The sequence below is a fragment of the Sebastes fasciatus genome, chromosome 17, assembly GCF_043250625.1.
Source record: "Sebastes fasciatus isolate fSebFas1 chromosome 17, fSebFas1.pri, whole genome shotgun sequence".
NCBI classification, from domain to species: Eukaryota; Metazoa; Chordata; class Actinopteri; order Perciformes; family Sebastidae; genus Sebastes; species Sebastes fasciatus.
Window position 1 is genome coordinate 16,349,705 of NC_133811.1, and position 23,348 is coordinate 16,373,052.

The 23,348-nt window shown below is 40.4% G+C and overlaps 1 protein-coding gene across 2 annotated transcripts; it reads right to left on the reverse strand.

Moving 5' to 3' along the window:
- Window positions 1–4,462: 4,462 nt before the first annotated feature.
- On the reverse strand, window positions 4,463–22,999 carry galnt12 (UDP-N-acetyl-alpha-D-galactosamine:polypeptide N-acetylgalactosaminyltransferase 12). Of its 2 annotated transcripts, none has more exons than XM_074612630.1 (11): window positions 22,907–22,999; window positions 22,055–22,482; window positions 20,417–20,586; window positions 19,101–19,290; window positions 18,741–18,926; window positions 17,560–17,677; window positions 16,467–16,643; window positions 12,090–12,221; window positions 11,742–11,855; window positions 10,821–10,976; window positions 4,463–8,246 (listed from the first exon to the last, which is right to left on the reverse strand). In XM_074612630.1, the coding sequence occupies exons 2-11, from the start codon at window positions 22,402–22,404 to the stop codon at window positions 8,109–8,111; spliced, it is 1,731 nt and encodes a 576-aa protein (XP_074468731.1). In that variant the 5' UTR covers window positions 22,405–22,482; window positions 22,907–22,999; the 3' UTR covers window positions 4,463–8,108. The 2 variants fall into 2 exon arrangements, with proteins under 2 accessions (XP_074468731.1, XP_074468730.1); XM_074612629.1 differs by having other exon boundaries at window positions 22,055–22,507; window positions 22,907–22,995.
- Window positions 23,000–23,348: the final 349 nt, after the last annotated feature.

Here is a 23,348-nt window from a genome sequence, read left to right on the forward strand (position 1 = left end):
GATCTGAGGAGAAAAATGTGAACAAAATAAGAAAACACAACACAGAGTGCTGTCTCGATTCTTATTTATATCCCAATCCATGTCATCTACATAAGAAATAACTATTCAAGGCTCTGCCGCGTCCATTCGCTGTGGGAGAGGAAAGTGACGGACTCCAGTTTTTAGCAGACGAGTGTGATATGTGCTGTGACTGTCGTCCTCTTCCTCACCATGGAAATGCTTCTCATAATCATATACATCAGCGGTGTCACCATGAATATCACATAAAGATCTGCATTCTCTGTGTGTTACATAACAACAGCAAAACCAGCAAGAAAAAGTCTTTAAATGCACTTCAAAATGCAGCTATTTAGAGTAAAATGAGCCGCGTGCAACTGCAGTTTTTTTGTCTAGATTTTGTAATAAAAACATAATCAAAGAAAATAGATGTTACAGTACATTGATCAACGAGCTCGCAAGTGCCTGTCAGTTGTTCAAGTAATTGAAAAACACAACAGAAACTAATCCTTGTAAATAAAGATCAGCATCTCTAAGTAGAACTTCTATTTCACATCATGCAGAGAAACAGGATTATAAACATCTCCAACAGTACAATGAAATGTGGTCGCTGATTGGGAGCACTTTTCTAAACTGAAAAAAATGCATCAACAGAGATTTTGTATTTCAAACTGAAGCAGATTTTCATGCTCCAAAGCCAGTGGCGTCTGTTTTATAATGTATTGACTGACTTCCCCTGTGACCCAAAGAACATTTAATCAATTATTAATTGTATGAAAGAGTGTGTTACATCTCATTTTCCTTTAATTATTTACCCAAATTTAGAATAATCCATTTTGATTCACATTTGGTGAGTTACTACCAAAATATATGCTGTAATCTGAACATAGCGGGTCTATAAGAATCTACAACCATGCTGGCGTCTCTGTGATGCTGTACTGAGGCACAGCGGCGCTGCATGGTGACATGTTCACAACAACAACGCTAGGTAACCCTTTAATTTACAGGCTGTTAATTATGTAGTAATGTGAAGAGATTGTCAGGAAATAACAGCAAAGTCAAATCAATATAGTGACACGTTAGGAATTACCTGGAAGTACTGTAAAGTATTGGGTAATTACAGAGTAAAATCTAAGCAGAATAAAGAGGTTTGGTCAGTAATTATATGGACATTTGTAATTGTTATAGTAAGTCTTACCCACATACAGGGTAAGACAGGTGGGTTGTTTCTGTATAGGCTGCCATAGAGGCTAACATAATACTTTGGTAGTTACTGAAAATGGCAATAGTTAGGTCTATAGTTGTTGAAAAATTTCAGTCTGGAACAGCGTGAATAAATACCATGATGTAATTTGAGCATATCTCATCTGTGTTTTGATGGTTAAAAAATATGAAGAGCATGATGGTTGATTACAAAGTACCTGTTGTATTCCTCCGTCTGCAACAGAGCGCCCGCCGTGGTCAGAATCATCTGTGTAACAAGTTTATTAAGTGACTCATTACCAAGGACTAGTCCATTGATGTCATTAACAAAGCTATGCTCCACTAATTTGCAGCTCCACTCTGACAGTGACAGTAATTGAAAAGGGTGAGACATTATCCACATAATCAAAGTCAAATATTCCCGTCTACAGTACTGGTTTTAATGATTCACACTTCTGTCTGACTGAGAACGGGGTCATAACATTTTTGTTAATGAGAAAAATGAAAAGTTGGCAAATTAGTTGGCAGCTCTAGTGATGACTCCGCTGTGTGCACGTATTTTGGAATCAAATCACTGCAGTGCAGAAGGTGAAAAGTCAAATTTTTCTTGTGATCTGAGATAGTCTCAGCTGAATCATATTTTGGAAAGCCAAAACAACGTTCCTTGACAGTTCCTGGTGAGGTCCAACTCTACTGAAAGAACAGCAAGAGTAACTCAAGCCAAAAAGCTGTATCGCCTGTTTCATAGAGATGGATCAGATCAGCCTGATCCTACACTGAAGTAGGCTTTAAGTCGAGGCTCGTCTATGAAACTGGCATGAAGTATTTGGAGAAATTCTGAGTGCATCATTTGCATCAGATTATTCTATTCTTTCACTGTGTGCTTTCAGTTCATGAAAGTTAATTATAACCTTTTTTGGTCACCTAAAAATATCTTATTCAGCGTTCGGTTGTAAATTGCTCCACCCTCTCGTCACTTCTGGTTGCAAAAACCCAAGATGGCGATGGCCAAAATGCCGAACCAAAGATGCTCTATAAGAAAGATGACGCACTACCAATGGTTTGAAATGGTATACACTTCCTGTCTCCTAAGAGGGCGTGGTCATGGCGGGTTCGCCTCCCCCCTTCTCATTTGGAAGTGTTGTCAACATCGTGTGGAAGGATGAAAGCAGATTGGATTATATTTGCATAATGTATTTATATTTTCTTTTGCTAACATTAAATATTTAAACAGTTAACAGACACATTATGAAAATTAGTTAGCTAGGGCGTTAAAATGACGGAAACTGACTCTCAGTGCACTGTCTCCTTTCTGAACGGTCTCTGACCGAACTCTCCACCCTCACGTGTCACTTCTGGGGTTGTGTATAGAAGGTAACACGCAAATTGCGTAACTCTCTCGCGATTGGCCCACTTCTGGTTGCAAAAAATACAAGATGGCGACGGACAAAATGTTGAACCCGAGGCTTCAAAACGGCAGTCTACAAACTAATTTGTGCCGTCACGGTGACTATATCCACTTCTTATATACAATCTATGGTTAGTGTTTTTTGTGTTTCACATCATTGCTCTACATGCATGTTTTTGTGGGACCTTAAAAACCTTAAATTCATATCTCTCTCTTGGTTTTCTTCACAACAAAATGAGATATTGCCTGTCTTGCACTCACAATTCTGAATGTCTGTAGAGTTAAAAGCTGGCAAGGTTAATTGCTGTTTTTCCCTTGCTTCCTGGAAAAAACTACCAAAAGGAAATGACACACACGGTCCAGTAAATAACACCGCAGTATTTCTCAGACACGACGGATGAACTGTAAAATAGTTGGTTATGGTTATTTTGACTAATTTACCGACCGAGTGACTCCACGGAAGCCTCGCTTGCTTTATCCACTACATGATCCACCTAATCAGATGCCACAGGCAGCCGCGGTGCATAAGAAATGCAACGCTATCTCTGTATCTAGGCCTCACATGTTTCCTGCACCGTCTGGAGTCCCTCCTGAAAGTGAAAGTGTGTCATCTAATGTATGCAGCCAACAGTCACTGCTCCTGAGCTGTTCTGGGTATTGAGGATTACATAAACTGAACAGACATGCAGTGTTGAAATGGCCTCCTGTCAGTGTGTGTGTGTGTGTGCCGCTCTTCCTCTCGCCTCCCTGACAACTGTAGCCTGAGCATCTCCAAAGACTCGCACCGTGGGGAGCCTTGTTTTGCATTATCATTAAAGACACATATGGGGAGTGGGGGGACTGTAGTGTTGCATGTATGCCACATTGGATCAAAAAAGTAGGCCTACACTGTGTGTTGCAGAGATTGCAGCAACATGCAGTGCTTCTGTGGGCGCTGAATTTGAAGATATTTTATAGCGCTATTTTGCACCGTGTAACTCACAGGGAAGCACCCAAAAGACTAGGATGAGACAGCGGCGGAGACGGCAGCATCACAGCTTTCTGCCGGTGCTTCTCATTTTCCTAGGAAGCAGCCGAGTGGCGTCTAGGCAGCGTTTGTCAGAATGTGAAGATTTCTGGCAAGTTTTCCCATCAGAGCATGTCATCCTGTGCGAGAGAGAGAGAGAGAGAGAAACCAGCTCGTCTCACGCGGAGCACAAATGTTCCATGCTGTTATTTCCAGCAGCGTGGTACAGCTGAAATTGAAGGACGCACTCATACGGAATTTTACAGTATTTTTTTACCATCCTAAAAAAGCTTGTATGTTTTTATCTTTTATCCACCATGCCGTTGTCACAAAGACATTGCCCCCACACACACACACACTCAGGATCCATGAAACAAACAGCAGAGCATCATCAATGAGTAATTGAGAGCGACTGCAAGCCAGAGCGTCAACACCAGGGGGAACAGAGCGACTTGGCGCGGGCACAACATTTCACCATCTCACTCAGCAGCTGGTGATCAAACCAATCAGATATGCTTGGAAACCTCCCCCCCCTTCTATTTCTTCTCTCTTTGCCCTCCGAGCGTCTTGATTCACGTCTCCATCACAGTTAAATGTGGATGATAGCCTGTTTTTCTCATCGTGGATGCTGATGAGTCACACTTTAATGGATACGCGATGGAGTACGGTGAGAGAGCAAAAGTATTTTCAGGATTGCTTTTCATAAATAAAAGCCTGCCGACGGTGTAAAACACATTTTAAAAACATAAAACTCAATATTAAAAAACATAATAAACAAGAACATTACATTTGTGTTTACTTACTTTGAAATTGACAACAGTTAAACGGATACACACACACACACATCAGATATGGTCCATTTATTGAATCCAACAAATACAAAACGATTGTTAATCATATCCTTCATTTCAACAATATAAGGCCACTGGAGTTATTGCATTAATACACCAGACACGGTGTTACATTTCCAGCATTATTATTTGTGCATGTTTACCACATAAATAACTAAAACGTCTCCACTGGGAATTGTTTACCATTATAAAAACGGAAGATATGAGCATGCTGTTGTAAAACAGCACTGCATGGTCCATTAGAGTTGGTGACAATCAGCCACTTTACAGGTTGAAGTGCTCCAACAGATCCCTGGAATATCTCCACTGTTTACGACAGGTTGATATAAAAAGCCCTATATGACCTGTCAGAGAGATATGATCCTCGACTGACGAATATCAATTTTTATTGCGGCTGCGTGTGCCGTATCAAATTAGCATACAATACAACGGCAGCATAAAATATGTTTTATTATGTGGGACATGTGTGGCATAACAGATGGCCACGGGGGAGACAATAAATAACCCTTTTTAATAACAGGAGAGAATATTTATTCTGCACTCGCAGGCTAAAGACACAAACTGAAAAGCTGTCACTTCTTAAGTGTTCAATACATAAAGCATGAGCACTGCATTAAAAGGGCAACCAGTTCCTGGTGAAGCTGATCTCACGCGGTTGACGCTCATTGGAGCAGCTTTCCTTCGTCTTAAATCATAGCAGTGGAACGCCACGAGAGTCTGCAGGATCGCCAGGCGCCACAAACACCTAAAAGAGCAACCTGTTTCCAAAACTTTTCTGGGGGCATGTGGTGACAGAGATCAAGCTTTATCGCAAAATAACATTCATACAATCCCGAGACAGCTGCCCCCCTACCCCTCCTCCCCTCTACGGAGCACACGATAATCTTCCTGCTGGCCATTTGGTCCATTCCACTTATCAGCGAGCTTTGTCTGCGCAATCATGTACCACTCATGCTGCCAGCAAAAGCCTTTATGGATTACTGGGAACTTTAACCCCACAAATTATGTCCATCTTCCAATACGCTTGGAACTTCATCCACCACAGTGCAGCTATTTCATGACACAATGCTCTGCACACCGCAATCAAATTATAAATATACCTTCAGAGCGGTAAGTAAAGCACATCTTGCGCCGTCCCTTTAGGCTTGTACTAGGTGAGCTCGTATGCACAGATGTTCCTGCACATTACTGTACATTCATTATATATTTGGCAAATGAAGGGATTCTGATTCTACTCAAGTCTTTTTTTTCTATCTCTCATTTATCTTTTTGTGAGTTTACATTCAATCGATCAATAGCGATAATCTATTTCAGTACGACCGCCTCCCCCTAACAAAGCTCCTCTGAGACCAATGGGCCAACAGCCTGTGAAGGTTAATGGCAAGGAAGAGGTCACAAATTGCTTCATTCAGTCTCCTCCATTATCTGCTAACCCAAAACTGTACCTTCGATGACTTCCGTTCATAAATCAAAACCTCAAGCGCGCGAGTAACAAGTGCTCACATCTGAGGAGGATTTGGCTGGCGCGAGTCCAAAAGATAAGTCCTACCACCGCACACCTCTTGACACCGAGAGGTGCTGATAAAGAATTGGGAGAGGACCAGGAAATCAATCAGGAAAGCCATCTGGCGTCCCAGCACTATGGAGACACCAACAACTGTCTACTCCTCCGCTGTGCTTCCCTCGGTCCCTCTGCATAGCCTGAGGGACAGCCAGCCACACAAGTGACCACAACAACAGAGGGGATCTATAGTTGTCTGATTCTGACGGATGGAAAAAAGAAGCTGCGAGCACAAATCAGTGCAACCCACCAGAGCCACACGTGCACTCAGGGGAATACCATCTTGTCTGTGCGTACTGTATTGTCAGCAGGGGAGCATACGTATTGTAATTGTGCAGACACTTTGTCACAACTCTAACTACAGTTCTCATTGTGTGACAAAATATACATTCGGTACAAAAGCATCTTCCTGAAGGGATATATTAAAATAGAATTATATGTTTTTTTTACATTTAGGCACTTTTTCTATGGGGTAGAAGTGTACAGGTGAGACTGGAAAGAGGATCTTATGGTACGTGTCCACAGGGGCGTTTTTGGATTGCGAGGGATCCCAGCATTGGATGCTTGATGGGCTGCCACTAGATACTAGGCTACTGATTGGACGAACGCTTTCCCTCGCGTGTTGCTGCTTCCAGCTTTCAAACCGGAACCAACTTGAATAGAAACATTTTTCCTCATATATTACAAAAATAGTTCACCGAAAATGTGTTTCTGAATCTGTCTTTATTTTAGATCGACAACGGATTGTTTAAAAGTTTTTTGGGAGTTAACGAAGTCATGCTTATGCTGATTTGTGTAAAGTAGCCTAAACCTAAACTTTATGTAAATGAGGAATGGGCATACTGGCGGTCTGTCTCTCAAAACACAGCGCTAAGCTACCAGAATGCATTGCACGGCTGTTTACGTAGACAATGAATGGGAAGCGTGGAAAGGACGGATCCTGTGGACGCGTACCATTACTCTTTCTATTTGCAGTTACCAGCATTAAGTGAATAAATTCTCACTTATTTATGACTAAAGTTGAGATATGTCTGCATGAAATAACACAGTATCTTATAATTTAAAATAAACATAGTTGACAACACTTGAAGTAAATCCAGAAAATATGGCTATGATTTAGTCTTTTGAAGCTGCATATCATTTAAAGAGCACAAAACAGAGAAAAAAAAAGTTACAAAAATGACTACAAAACTAGAGAAATGACCCATGTCATTTTACCTTAAAGTTAAATTTGCATTGCAAAATGACTTTAGTCAAAGCAGAACGGAGGAGGACTGGAGTTTCTCCTGTTATCAGTAGTTAGGTGATTAAGTCGAAGAGGTACTAGGTACTTCCATAATGCCTGTGATCTAAGGCTTTCTCTAAGCCACTGGTATGTAAGAGTAGAAAGCACTAAAAAATGTCCTGAAAAGGTTCTTAACAAAATACCTGAAGATTTGTCCCACTTTCTCTCGACAAATAGGGAACACAGTGAAAGAGAGGAACTTGAAGAGAGGAGCGTTGGCGCCCTCTACGGGAGAAGATGCAAACATTTTAAAAATGCTTCAGGATGTGGCTGTGAAAATCACTGTAATGTCAGCCACTCGCGAGTTTGTTGACAGAGGTATAAAGCAGTTCTTATCATTTAGACAGATGCACGAGTGTTCCAGTGATTGTGCACGTGTGCGTAAAGCAAGTGAGCTAATCTGATCTCAAAGATTGCACCAGCAGTGGAGTGGGTAAAACAAGAAAAAAAAGTCAGCATGTACAAATGTGCAGGTTCTCACTAATCCTCCTCGATTACAAAAACAAAACATCTTCCAGCAGGCTCCTGTCTCCCAGCAACAGCATCCAAGAAAACACTTATTCCCATACATATTTCCAAAGTACTTCAGAAAGTACTTGTCAGTATAATTTCCTATTGGTCCATTAAATCCAGCTGGCACAGAAATGTGCAAAAAAAGTTTGGAAGGGAGCATGCAAGCTTCCTCCTTTGGGCTCCTTTTAGGGCAAGGCAAACATATCCAAAACACTTCAATCCACCCGTATCCTTCCTCAGGATAGCGACCCTGAATGAAAAACATACTCTAGGTTGATTTACCATTACATTCTCTCCTCAAAGAACCACCTCTGGTGGAGGCTGTCGGTGCAGGGTTGGAGTGACGGGGCCGGTGTCCCGTTGTCGGTCTTGTCTACTGCCTGAACACACTTCTGGCTCGCCGTGTGGTAAAGGCTCCCGTCCTGAAAACAGCCAGGTGGAGAACATGCATTAGTAAGAAACACAATATTATAATACTAAAAGATAATAAAGTGGTGCAGGAATGAGTCCTAAAACACAGAAATTAGTTCGCATTTTTGCACTTCCTGTTCCCTCACCTGGAAGTCAATGAGGTTTTTGAATGGGTTTTTAGTTAGATGACAGAAATAAGGTCTGTGGTGTTCAATTCAATTCTATGTTTGTATATAATATACATTATATACTGGAATTTTTAAGTTTTGACCAATTTTATTGCTGCATTAAAAAGGTCTACACTTGAATTGTAATTCCTGTTAATTTTGAAGATTTTTTACCAAGTTGCATGTATCCGATTTTATCATTTTAATACAATTCAGTAAAATTGTATCTATGTACTTATTTGTTACAATTTGTTTAGGAAAGCGATGTTTAAGTCAAGCCTGATCCAGTCACTTCCACACAGTGAGGCATACTGTTTATTAATTAAACACTGGTATCGGATCAGTACTCCGTATCGGCCGATACCCAAAGCCCAGGTATCGCGATCGGGACTGAAAAGGTTGGATCAGTGCATCCCTACAGTAAATATCCTTCTCCTGACTTGTGACGCTTTTAAGTGTGTTAAAAAAGACGGTTGCTAACCAGTGGCGAAATGAGCCGAGCCAAACTAGTCCGCCTTTTTGCTTAGTGGTGCAACGTGACGTCATGCGACCGTGGTGCAGTTCATTTATAGCCTAACGTTAGCTTTGTACTTCTGACGATTGCGTTGACGCTTCAAAAATCATCTTGTTGAAGAAAACGTGTAAGTATCATAAACATGTGTTTACCACAGAGATTACTTTCTGCAATAATCCAATGGAAAAATCCCATTGGCTCTTTTGTCGAGGGAACCAGTGCGATGGTAACTTCTTAGTTGGCCTACAAAAATACGTCATCCCTGCAGCGCTCTATAGTTACGTGCTGGTTAATCACTCAAATGGCCAACAAGTAGTTAAAAAAGTAGCAATACAATCCATGTACACAGTATAACAGAACAGCTGCTCAGTGGGGAAATTATCTTTATCAGTTTAACATCATGATTTATCTCCAACACTGAGCTTACTATTGGAACATAGATATTCTGCCCCCGTCCACTCTGTCTTTCTTGGATCCATTTACATTTAGATAGTGTGGTTTAGCTACTGACACTAGTGTGGTGTGACTACACTGAACACGTACTAAACAACTTGCAGCAGTGTGTGATGAATACCCAGCTCGCTAGTGCTCTGTGAATTACAGTGTAGTATCACCCACACTTTAACTCAACAACTGTTGGAGCAGCTCAGCAGCTATGTGCTTGACATGACTTTGACATGAATTAGATTTTGGCCCTGGCCGGGACGCTGTGATTCAATTCTCTCAGCTTCAATCCAGTAAAGACACTTAAAGGATTTACATTATTATAGTATGGATTTGAAAGGAAATAATTCTGCTGATTGTACAGTGCTTTCTAATTAATAAGGCCATTATACAGTATATATATATATATATATATACACATATTGCCAAGAGCCAATTTAACAATGACATTTATATTTTGGAAATCACAAGAGGCCTCATGATACGATCTTATTGCGATACTTCAGTCATGATATGATCTTATTGCAATTTTAAACATTTTGTGCTGAGTATTACGATAAGATATATTGCGATTTATTAACTTTTTTCAACTGCAAATTATGCAGTTTGTCAACATCTGTTTTATCTAATAAGATACAGTTTTCACTCTGTTCATCTCAGAGTTTATATTCACATATCTGGAGGTCAGAGGTCAAGGGATCCCTTTGAAAATGGTCATGCCAGTTTTTCCTTGCCAAAATTTAGCGTAACTTTGGAGTGTTATTTAGCGTTCTTTCCGACAAGCCAGTATGACACGGTTGGTACCAAGCAATTCCTTAGGTTATCTAGTTTTATATGATACCAGTATCTTTACTCTAGCTTTAAAACGGACACCAGAACAACCTCTGAAAGAGAGAATAGTGGCCGTCGGATTATGTGTATAAATACGATCTTGCCACGAAAAATATTGCGACACTATGCTGTATCAGTTTTTTCCCCCACCCCTGTATTTTATTTATTCCTTGTACATGTATGGGACAAAGGAAACAGAGAACAGACACATCTGCATCTATGAGTACAGGGTCTGTAACAGCAAGAGGAAGCAGAAAGAGGAGAGGTTTGTAGGTGATTAGATGGGTGTCTACCACCAGTAAGTGTTTGAGAATTCGGTTCCAAGTATATTGTGAAGCATTAGCGGTGGTTCAAGAAGGAAAGTAATAAATAATGTGGAAAAATGAACAAGTCAGAAAAAACTTAAAAAGGACTCCATCTCAGATATCATCTTTCACGACTCTTTCTCTCCCAGACAGCGACTCAAAATCTCATTCCATCCTGCACTTTCATTGCTGCCATGCCACTTCCTGTATCATTACTCCGTCACCACTGTCTGGCCACACTCACACACACACACACACTGGCTCTTTGGTTAAATCAGGATTTAATACATACAGACACTCAAAACAGAAACATATACTCCTTACCTCTCTGAGGACAAATTTGTGGTCTGCAGGTAAGGGTTGTCCTCGTTTTCTACACAGCTGGAGAGTCAGGTAGGTGCTGATGTTGTCACCCACAACGCATCCGGCAGGTTCCCTTGTGTTATAGCGGATCTCACCGTCCGTGGAGTATTCAAAAAACTGCGAGAGGAACAAAAACAGCTCTAAATCTTTTCATGCAAATTGTGCAATAAACATAAACAAGTGTGCCGCTGGTGTGTGCGCAGATTATGAATGAAAGTGCGGAGTGATTCTGCAACATGCAGGGAGCTCTGATAAGGCAGATGGCACAAGCACCGCTGAGCCCAAGACATCAGTGTGTGTCCACAGACGGCTGCTGGAATAACAATGATAAAGTGCTTCCTGGACTACCGTCAACCACAGAGGGAAAAGGTGTTGGAGGAAAAACCCTGTCCTTTGGATCAACAAGGACAACATATCATTTTTCAACCTGGGATAGGCGAACTAATCCACTGTTCCCTGTGTTGTAAAATCACAACTACAAGCCCTTGTGGTCTACTGTGAAATAAGATGACTGTATTACTTTGAGAGAGTCTCAGCAGCTATTGATGATGATGATGATGATGATGATGATTGCTGCTGTCTTAGGTAAATAGAAAACATACATTATGCTGTGTTTTTACCAGGGCCGTCAAAGTTAAGAAATTGAGAAATCTCCCTTTCAGGTACATTTTGAAAAGATAATAAATGTGCGATAGATCGCGATTAACTATTTTAATCCATTGACAGCCCTAGTTTTTAACCATAAATTGTTAGAAACATCAGCAACTAGATGTGAAACATAAGACTCTGTAATTCTCGAGTAAAACTGAGACTAATAAAACATTTCACCAGACATCAAGAAACATTTTATGGCGAATGGCCTGAAAGACCGACGTCTATTACCTGGTTCTGACCCATGCCGTGACACTGGTAGAGGATGACCCTTTGGCCCACCACTTTGTGTTCGTCTATAGGGTTGTAGTCAAAACAGTAGTTCTTCTTGCCCCGGTTCTTCAGCTACAATGAGCAAAAAGCGGTCATGTCAATAGATATTTTCAGATACAGATCAAATATAGCGTACAGAAGCTCAAACATGTGTGTGGAAATCCAAGACAAAGTTAATCTCAATGTAAGGAAATATCACATTTTTCTTTATTTGATAAGTCTCTCACCAGCACTGCTCAGCTTGATTCAATTCAATTAAACTGGTGAGAATTGGTGACAATCTGCGACTCAAATGTGTTCTCTCACCATTCCAAACTTTCCTGGCTGATCATCTGGGACGTGAATATCGGGGTAAATGTTATCCAGATACCACTTGAAGTTCTTACAGCCCAGCTTCTCTCTGAGCTTCCTCCGCTCTGTCACGTCTCCAAAGGCCTCCTAGAAACAATGACCACAAACGACAGTTCCACCGGATTATTTTAGCACCACCTTTCTGCCATAATAACCTGAGATTCAAAACAATAATAATAGGAAAAACAGAACTGCAGTAATATGGATATTAAATCATGATAAGTGTCAATCAATGGCATCTTATATTCAGATAAAGACCTTGATGCAGTCAGTGTCAGACAGCTGCAGTGTCAGAGGATGTATTCATACGCATAGTTCTGTGCTGAAATAGTATACAATAGCACCATCTGTAGTTGTTCCATAACTCTACACAATTACATTCCCAATAATAACAAACAGAAAACCACTCCTACATCCGAGGCAAACAAGGGGACTCCCTAAGAACTTGTTATGTCACCTGATGGGTGTGGGTTGAATTATTTTTGATTTGATGAAAATGAGAAGTTGGACTGATTGGCAAAGTATGGGCTAGTTTTATTTCTAAAGCTTGGAAAAGAAGGCAAACTAGCTGAATAATACATGCATACAATTTGAGATGAGTTTATTTGATGCATGTCAAGTAAGTAAGTAAGTAAGTAAGACTTTATTTATATAGCACATTTCATACAGGAGTTGCAGTTCAAAGTGCTTTACATAAAATAAATTTAAAAAAAAACAAGCAGCAAGAGCAGTGCATGGAGTCAACAAAATCATGATAAAAATAATAAAACATTTTAGAACAGTAGAAATAGTAAAATATAAATAGTGCAGGATAAAATTCGTAGTGCAAGTTACAGAGAAAATGAGTATGAAGTATGAAGCAAGGCTGCAATAGTTTTGAATTTTCAATTAGTTTCTATTTTATTCTAGTTTTGACTTATTGATTTTATTTTATTTTAGTTTCAGTTAGTTAGTCAGTTAGTTTCAGAGTGCATTTGTGCATTTGCTAGAAATGGCCATAATGTTTAATCTTCGCGCTACTTTAATGAATCGACTGCGGCACAGCGCCGTCTCTTAAAAGGTCAAGTCCGTTCAATTTCTGTGGTTCAAAGCCACGAGAGTTGACGGAAATTTATGTTGTCTCCTTTTTTCAGTAGTGATATATTATAGCTAAAAAACTAAAACTGAAATGAATTTTTATTTTATTTGTATTAGTTTTTTACCCAGGCAATATTGTTTCAATTTATTATTTTTTTAAAGAATATAGTTCTTATTTAATTTTAGTTTACTAAAAATATTTTTCATTACATATTTTCATTTTAGTTTCAGTTTTAGTTGACTATAATAACCCTGGTATGAAGGCATATAGAACATACTAATCATGTTTTCCTATAATTTGTATATTTGGTCTCACACCTAAGTACATGATGTCTTGTAAGATATTACATTGATATCAGAATACAGACCCCCCCCCCCATCTGAGTACATTTTTGTTGTTTGACATAATGTAGTCCATCTAAATGTCAATATATTTTAGCACTATTTAGTTTTCAGTATTATGATGGTCAATTTGACAATTTCTCTGCACAGTTGGGTGAAAGTCATTTGAAACTCTGCAGGGAACTCTAGTCGCGGTTGCAGCTGTGCCAGCAGTACAAGGAGCAAAAATCTAAGTGCATCTTTGTAAAGTGATGATCACCAAAAAAATAAAAATTCATCTCTGATTGAAGTTACAATGAGGCGTGAGGTCTCCTGTAGGTTTAAACTTGAGTCCCGTCGAACAAGAGCGAGAGGATTGACACTTGTCTGTGTGCTTATCAGTGAATGCAAACAACGTGGATGTGTGCTTGTGTAAATACCCTTTAAGCATAAATAGTTACGCACACACACTAAAGTGATCATGACGAGTGATTTACAGTGCAGGGAACGGAATACAGTCTCCACTCATTTGTGGTTGAGCATATGCGCACCACACCTTCCCTGCTGGAGGAAGGCTTCAGCAGCACGGCGGGATGATGGATGTTGGTGGTTTGCCCAAACACAGCTTTAATTGGCCCTTCATCAATTTATTTGCTCAAGAGACGGGTTCCCAAAGGAGAGAGTCCGCTGGTAATGGGAAGGACCGGTAGGGGCCATCTGAGGACACTGAGGGGCCACCACAGTATACAGTAGGAGGCCAATAAGAGGACAATTAAGGAGCAGTACATGTGCTACTTAAATGACAATGAAGAAGCAAATGTGGGAGTGACTAGCAGACCAAAGACAATCCAGTATATGGATCAGTAAGGGCTCACTGAGGAAACTTAAGGAGCAACTAGAGACCAATCCGATTTGCACAAGAGGTCAGAGATGTGCCAATTAGACAGCTGGGAAACAACAGATACATGATTACAGATTCATCCCTGAAAATGATACATGGTTACATTTTAAATCTGGTTTATTTAGGTTTCACACGGCCTTATTACTTATTAACCAAGAGTAGATATAACTCACACGGACTGACAGGTGACTCATCAACTTGACAGTTTCCGTGACCTCATTTCATCCTGCAATGTACTTGTTTTTCCTCCGAGGAGGATGACAATGTAATCGCCAACCAGACTGACTGGAAATATTACAATTAGCCATCAATATATGTTGTGACGGATTCATGTTACCTAGATTGTGGGCTTGGAAGCAAATCAGGACTAAAAGGTGAAGACGAAATGTACTCAAACCAGGCCTCAGGTACTCATTTACGCAAATAAACAAGAGTTTATCTCTAGCAAAGGAAGGCAATTAATCCTGGAGGGACAAAAAGGAGAACTCTGTGTGTGTAATAATAATCTCTTAAACCTGCAGTAGGCAGAATGTTTTTGGCATCATTGGGCAAAGATTCCATAATAATCTTTCAGCATATTGTAATTCAAGTGTTCTGAGAGAAAACTAGACTTCTGCACCTCCTCATGGCTCTGTTTTCAGGCTTTAGAAAATCTAACCCGTGACGGGAGACTTTGGCCAATCACAGGTCATTTCAGAGAGAGAGCGTTCCTATTGGCTGTGCTCTGGCTGGTGGGCAGGTGCTTGGTATTTCCTCAACTGATCTCAACACAAACTTTCTCATTTTACAGCTAAACAGTACACTACAAGATGTTTCCTGAAAACATTTGAGGAGAGAAATAGGCATTACAGTAACAGAATACTGATTCATATTTGATCAGCGCTGCCTAGTTTGACCGTTTGATCGCAGTTCGTGAGTGATTGACAGCTGCTCGGAGACAGCAGGCTCCAGCTCGACTCTGATTGGTTGTTCTCCTCCGCTCTGTGAGATCTTGCAGATGCCATTAGGAGCACCGGAGGACACAGATGCACATGATTTTTTTCAGATTACCTGTCTCATTGATGTCAGGATATAGTGAACGCTTTATAAAAATAACTTTTTTTTAATCATATTTGTTCCAATTCTACCCACTGCAGCTAAGTAGAAATTTGTAAAGAATATCTTGAGAAATGTATCGTTCAAATTTACAACAGGGATTAAAAAAATCTCTTCATAAAAGGTTCGACAAAATCTGCACGCGGGTATCTGAAACTCATAAAACTGCTGGAAATGCCGGAAAAACAACAGCCGAAATAACATGAAAAGTGAGATAAGGCTGTCAGAAAATGTCGAAAATCTTGCAGCATCATGAGGAGAATGAAACCTTATTTAATATCGTATATTGTCAAATGTTATGTATGAGCCTACCTATTGGAAGAAGGGGGAAGCAGCAGCGGTGTTTGTTTAAAGGCTCTGGTGTATTGGGTTTGTCGAGCCACTGCGAAGTTGGCAAGGCTACCTCCTCTCAGGGAGATGAGCGCCACCTGATCTGTGTTTAGAGAGCTTCTCCTCTTAACTACACTGTCTGCCACACACTGGCCCAGCCCCCTCCCACACAACACACCAAAGCAGGTGCACCCCATGGGTTAGCACTGCTCTCACCCCTTCATCAAGGACAGGTGGGTGACACCCGTTGGCACCGAGTGACACGGAAAGGTGGTAATCACACACCGGAACGCCCTGACACCCCTGTCACCTTGGGTGTCTGCCGCTCATGTATCCCAAGTGTCACTTAATCAGGGGAGCTTTTACACCACAGCGGGAGTGCAGTGCGTGTGTGTGTGAACATGTTATTTTTTTTTTGCATGTGTGGGACTGAGAGTGTGTACATTGGTGAAATCGAGTTTCGATTACTCTAATCTAACAGGTTTGTGCTAGCTGTAAAACATAAATCCCAATACTCCATAAAGGAAATCATTCAGTCATTAATATGCTGTAATGCTTAAAAATAGTTATATTTGACACACACACACACACCATCTGTGCAGACTCACCAGTCGAGCGTGGGGGCTTCGATGGTAGTAGACCTCTTTGTATTCATCCATCCAGACCTCAGCAGCTCTCACGCTGTTTGCCAGAGCTTTAATCCGCGAGTAAGGGGCCTTTTTGGGGAACACATGACCCACATGGGAGCAGGGGTGGACCTCCAGGCTGCCTCCACACTGCCAAATCTAAGAGACATCGACAACACCACCACCACGAGGATTTGGTTAGCCTCTCAGCCATGATTCAATCATTCAACACAATGCACCGCCTTGTTGTGTAGGAACTTGGAAAACAGAAAAGCGGTTTTGTTGTTGAAGGGAAATCATTTTGGTTGCTTCCCTTTGGGGAATTACAGTTATTGAAGAAAAAAAGGATGTTCAAATTCTTCACTGCAATTAAAGTATTCAAATCTTTGGCCTGTTATCAATGGGTGTTTAGTTGTAATTCTTTCAGGATGGCTTTCACAGGGAAGGAGGAGTCGTCACAGGATGCAGTTCTTGGTAAATGGAAACCAGATCTAGATGCCTCTGTAGTGCTGTGTGTTAAATATGCATATTTCATGTCAATATGGAGACATACAGTACATGAATTATGCCTATTTTGCATAAAGATAGGACCTTACACATGCAGAATACATGTAGATACAATATAAACACACATCTGGTGCTTTTAAATGGGGTCGTGTTTACTGTGTTCACGAGAAGAGTCCATATGAACGCCCCCCTCTTGTGGTATGCACGACCATGGAAGTTCATTTCTTCGGTGCATAATAAGTTAATATATTGTAATTTTCGTCTATTGTTTTTCTTCGTAATTGTATAATAGGTCTGAAGAAAATGTTGATATTTCCAACGGCCTCATCCTTTTCCTGTCATTATGCCTTTGCATTTCCTGCATTATATTACCCACTTGCTAGCTTGCTGAATTGTTCAACCTCTGTGGCTTCGAGACGCCGACAGTAACGTTAATACTGTCGTTGCTTAGCAGCGGTGTTCTCGCGACTTAACCACTTGAACGGAAAGCATATCGTGTACATGACTTCCCATGTTGTAAACACAAGTTCACGAGTGTCATTTGAAGGCTCCGTCCGTCATTTCTTACCCTGAAGGAGAATTCCAGGTTCTCTCCTCCCCACACCTCCATCCCAGTGTCGTATGTCCCCAGGTATTGGAAATACGACCTTTCCACAGCAAACAGACCACCTGCCATAGTAGGAGACCTGAGGAGAAAAAACAAATCTGACAATAATTCCCTGCATCATATAAATTATGATTTATCTGGATGAGACAAGTGATATATCAGCTTTAGTACCAGCTGACAGTAATGTAATATGTATTAATGTAGAGCCTATTCTGTAAGGTTATCCTTAAAAGTGTTCACATGATTTTTTTCTCAACAGGTCCCACAGACCTGTATTTTCTCATACAATTTACATATTCTCATATAACGGTTTGTATCTTACGAAAAGTTATTCCTCATTTTTCATGCGATTTCCTATAGCTGTCCAGCAACACGTGACGCACGTGTCAGTTTCTGCTCCCGTCTGTTCAAAATAAACTTCAGTCTTCACAGGAAACAACTAGGTTAGGTTTAGGCAACAAAACTACTTAGTTAGGTCTAGGAAAAGATTAACCTGATTAGGTTTAGACAAAAAAAAAAACTTATTTAGGTTTAGGAAAAGATTGACGTGGTTAGGTTTAGGCAACAAAAAGACTTAGTTAGGTTTAGGAAAAGATTAACCTGATTAGGTTTAGACAAAAAAAAAAACTTATTTAGGTTTAGGAAAAGATTAACTTGATTAGGTTTAGGCAACAAAAAGACTTAGTTAGGTTTAGGAAAAGATTGACTTGGTTAGGTTTAGGCAACAAAACTACTTGGTTAGGTTTAGACAACAAAACTACTTAGTTAGGTTTAGACAACAAAACTACTTAGTTAGGTTTATGAAAAGATTAACTTGGTTAGGTTTAGGCAACAAAACTACTTAGTTAGGTTTAGGAAAAGATTAACTTGATTAGGTTTAGGCAACAAAACTACTTGGTTAGGTTTCTGGTTTCACACAGGGTAAAAACATCAGTCTCCTGGGGAAATGTCCGTTATTTTCTGATGCACCCATTCACCCAGACTTCCTCTCTATGCGGCGTTTGTCGCTCTTTATACTTCCTGGTTCACAATTGTGGGGATTATATACAAATTGATTTGGTGGAATACATATGAATTACAGTGCATTACTTTTCGTAGATATAGCTACAAATGGTGTATGAGAACAGCCTGCACAGACACACCTGATGACATCAATGGGCGAGCGACGGCGTTTCTGTTCATAATCTGGGATAACGTGCCAGGTGAAGACCAACCGCCAATCGAACCCCCCGATCTGGGGTTCGCCAGCGTTCCCTAAATACTGGAAGGTGTTCCAGTCGATCACATCAATGACGGGACACACCACGGCTGACGGCTCCTCTTTGATCCTGGAGAGGAAAGGAGAGAGTAGCTGTTGACAGGGAGAGGCAGTGTTTCTTGTTCATCTCAAATGTCTGTGTCAAGAGTCTGAGTCTGAGACATAACAGCATTCCTTCAGCTTCAGTTGTGCTAAAAGACTTTCAAACCACAAGAGTCAATTTTCCTGCTGAGCGTGTTCTAACCTGTGGAGCAGGGGCTCTAACCAGCCTTCATGACACTCGCAGTGACAGTCCAGGAAGGTCAGCACATCGCCCGAGGTAATGGACGCCCCTAGCAACCGGGCCCGCACCAACCCTTCCCTCTTGGTGGCCCGGATCAGACGCACCTTCCTCAGACTTGAGATGTACTTCTCCAATGGCTCCTTCAGATGAGCTTCAGGAAGTAAAGAAATAAAACTAAATGTGTGTGTGAAAGCCATTTATGAATTTATGTTTCTGAATACCACTTCAAACAATAAATGATTCAAATGGAAAACAAAACAAAGACAATCTGCTGTCAGCTTTTGATGGCAGCTGGTAACGCTGATTAAGAAAGAAAGGAAGGAAAATGGTGTTTGATACCCAATTTCTTCATTCAGATCATCCATCTGGTGTCTTGTCGCTAAGATAACACAACAGTATTTGGATGGGTTTGAATAATAAAAATGTGCTGTGGTAAGTTATCTCATTAAACAGACTGTCAACACTCCCTGTATGCTGTTTTGATGTTTCTGAGAGGTTTTCTTATGTTGATTTATGGGATAGTATGACACATCTGTACTTTACAAATATATTACAATATTTATTTTTCTGTGCCTAATAGTTTTCTGTCTCTACACTTCCTCCTCAAATGAAACAATGTGAAATAGGAGCGTCACTCTTTGGTTTATTTGCTTACCACTCTGTACTATGCAGCCAATGTTAGGGCAGCAGGCATTGCTTCATTTATATGACATTTTAGAACCACTCCCTTAAAGTGTCTCACTTCCTTACATGCAGTCTGAGTACAGAAAACAAAACAATGAATGACATGACGATCCCTCTTAAAGTTCATTTAACCACAGAATACTCGGTTCTTCTTTTTTTTTCTCCTTCCAATTTGAGTCTGATGAATAGCCCCGTGCTTGAAACTATTTACCACCCATGCAATGTACATGTATACTGTTATTAATTATTATTATTATTATTATATCATTTTGCAAGATGTTTCTGTATATTCATATGTAAGATAATTGCCCAGACGTGTGTCATCGAGTCTATCTGGTATAAAATGTCCCTTTATCTACATCTTAGATTCACCACCCGTCTCCAACTTCTTGTATCTCTGTTTGACTTTCCTAATTGCCAACGTCAGTCTGTCCTGCACCCTTCTATCTAAATAAACCGCTGATTGGCCCCTTTCTGTGTGCCTCCTTGTGTGTCCCTCTGAAAAACCTTTCTGACTGTCAGTCAGCCAGCCTGCCTGCCTGCCTGCCCACTGCAGCCCCTCTGCCTGTCCGTCCATCAGTCTGTGCTCGCACCTCTATCACTGTAGTCGTCCACCAGCACCACCTCTTTCAGCAGGATGTCGGGCGACGTCTCCAGCACGCTGTGGACCGTCCTCAACAGGGTGGACCAGGCCTCGTTGTAGAAGGCGATGACCACGGATGTTGTCGGCAGGGTACGGTAGTCATACTTCAGCTCTCTGCAACTGCAATATAAGGAGAATTTGCATGTTAGTGGGCAGATTGGAAAGGAGGAGGTGAAGCTGGGTAACTGCACAATGACATCCTGGAAAGAGGGGTGGAGCTTAAGCTTGGTTGCCAAAGTAAATACTCATAACCAGGTCAATAGATAAGTATCGTTGTTTTTTAGGCTGGTGAGTGAAGCAAATCTTGCAGCTGATATTTTCAGGTGGAAATTCATTCATTCATTCATTCATTCATTTTATTAATTCTCACTGTGCAATATCATTTTCCACTTGTGCAATTTTGTTAATAGTCTGTTTATTGTCAATACTGTATATACTGCTCCTATTTTTATACTTCCTTCTATTTAAATGGTTCATATTTTGCACACTTTGTTTAGCTCTTTTTTTACGGTGTTAGCTGATGCATCTTGTTTTTTGCACTATCCCCTAATAAAGGAATATACTAATTCCATTCCCTGCTTACAGCATCACAATATATCGCAATATATTGAATCGCTATACTGCTGTATCATGATACGTGTCGTATCGCCAGATTCTTGCCAATACACAGACCTACCCACTGGTACTAATTTAAGAACAACACTGGTAGTAAGTGAACTGGATTTGTAGCTTTGCTTGGCATTCAGTGTCAGACTCCACAACCAGCACTGCTCCCAGTAGACCACATACACACCAAAAAACTCACAATAACCTGATATTTTCAGGTGGAATTTCATTCATTCATTCATTCTCACTGTGCAGTATCATTTTCCACTTGTGCAATTTTGTTAATAGTCTGTTTATTGTCAATACTGTATATACTGCTCCTATTTTTATACTTCCTTCTATCCCCTAATAAAGGAATATCTTATCTTATCTTATCTTAAATCCCCTTAAACTTGATTTAAATCTTCAAGAATTTTCTATGTTTTTGCATTCTCCATTCACCATGTAGGGCATCACAAACTATCAAGTCAAATAGCAAAAATCTCTTTACGTAACACATAAATCATTGGCTAAGTACTGTAAGTTAAAGAAAACTTACAAGTGTACCTGCAGTAAAAACTAATAAAATAGTAGTTTAGAGAGTATACCTTGAAGTGTACTTTCATAAACTAAAAAGTGCTAAAAGTATAAGGCTACAAGTATATAACTAGTAAACAAACCTATAAGTTCACTTCATAATATAGTTGCAGTACAAAATACAACTTAGATGTAAACTAGATGTGTACTCAAAGTTTACTATTTCTTACTTAAAGTGTACTTTTATAAATTAAAAAGTGGGCCAATTTAGTCACAATAAGTATTAAAGTAGTACACTTAAAAATATAGTACACTGATATTAGTATACTTACTACATAAAGTATAGCTGTGTTAGCTGATGCATCTTGTTATTTGCACTATCCCCTAATAAAGGAATATCTTAAATCCCCTTGAACTTGATTAGTGTGATGATGTTTCTGTGGTATAATAATGGTTATATACTCACAGTGGGTTCCATCTCTCTGGTAGCCTGCGGTGCAGCGACACTTTATCACTAATATAAGTGTTAATCTGATGTTTATTGATGGCTTCTTCCTCTTGTCTCTTCTCCTCTTCGTTCAGGTTGAGTTTGGCAGCTCTCCCCATCTCACCCAGGGCGTTTAAATCCAGTGGTGGCTTCTCATAGACGGGTTTCTTCAGCTCCTCATCGCTCACCTCTACTGGGGCAACTCGTCTGTTCGTGGCGCTCACCTCCACCGAGGAGTTGCGTCTTACAAAGATCAGATATCCCACCAAAGAGGCAGCAAAGAGGAAGAAGAGTAGCTTGGGTCGACCTCTTCTTCCGCAGAGTGCCATCGTGTCGCTGCTTCTTCCGTCCTCGGTGGTGTAAAGTTGGGTTGAAGTTTCATGTAGCTGCTGCACCTCCTCCTCCTCCTGCTGCTGGCACCAACCACTGCTACTGAAGAAGAAGAAGACGTTTCACCAGCGTTTGACCACTTCAAGTTTAGTCTGCATACTTACAGACGCATTAAAGTGAGTTTACTTTAAGTAAGCGTTTCTATGCGGTATAGGACACAACTCCTCCTCCTCCTCTTCCTCCTCAGTTGGTGAGTTGAAGATAACTGTGATAGGATTATCACACTCGGATTAAACTAGTTTACCTCCTCGGATTAGCTGTCTAAACCTATCTGAACGTTAACCTGTTGGTTTCCTACCACTGGAAGGAACCACAACAAATCTAGGTCAGTTCATTGAGAACATTATAGCTCAATGTTTACACTTACAGAGACACGTTTCAGCTCCTCCTCACCATTATAACTACTTCTACTACCTTGTTAACCCGTCAGTGTAACGTTACCTGCTGTAGCGGTGGATATTATCAGGCTGAAGTTTGCATTGAATTTGAGTTGAAGTTGAATATGCTGTCAAGTGAGCTGAGGGCTACATGGCTAACTACGTTTCCGGTTGGAAATTTTCAAAGTAAAATTCTGCAGCGTGTAATGAATAACACCTAAATCAGGGGTTCTCAACCTTTTGTAACTTGAGGCCCACTTCTGATTAAAATAACAATTTCCGAGGACCACCTTCCCAAATAAATGACAAACTGGGTGTTAGGGACCAAGCAGTGAGGCAACGAGGAAACAGGAGTTGTTGAAGTAACTGGGCTTTTTATTTACCCAAAAAATAACAAAACATTGTAAACCAAGAATTTAATACCTAGGTCTATAAAAGATATACATATAAATAAATAAATATAAATATAACTATACTTATTCTCACAACTAAACAAGGTGTTGACT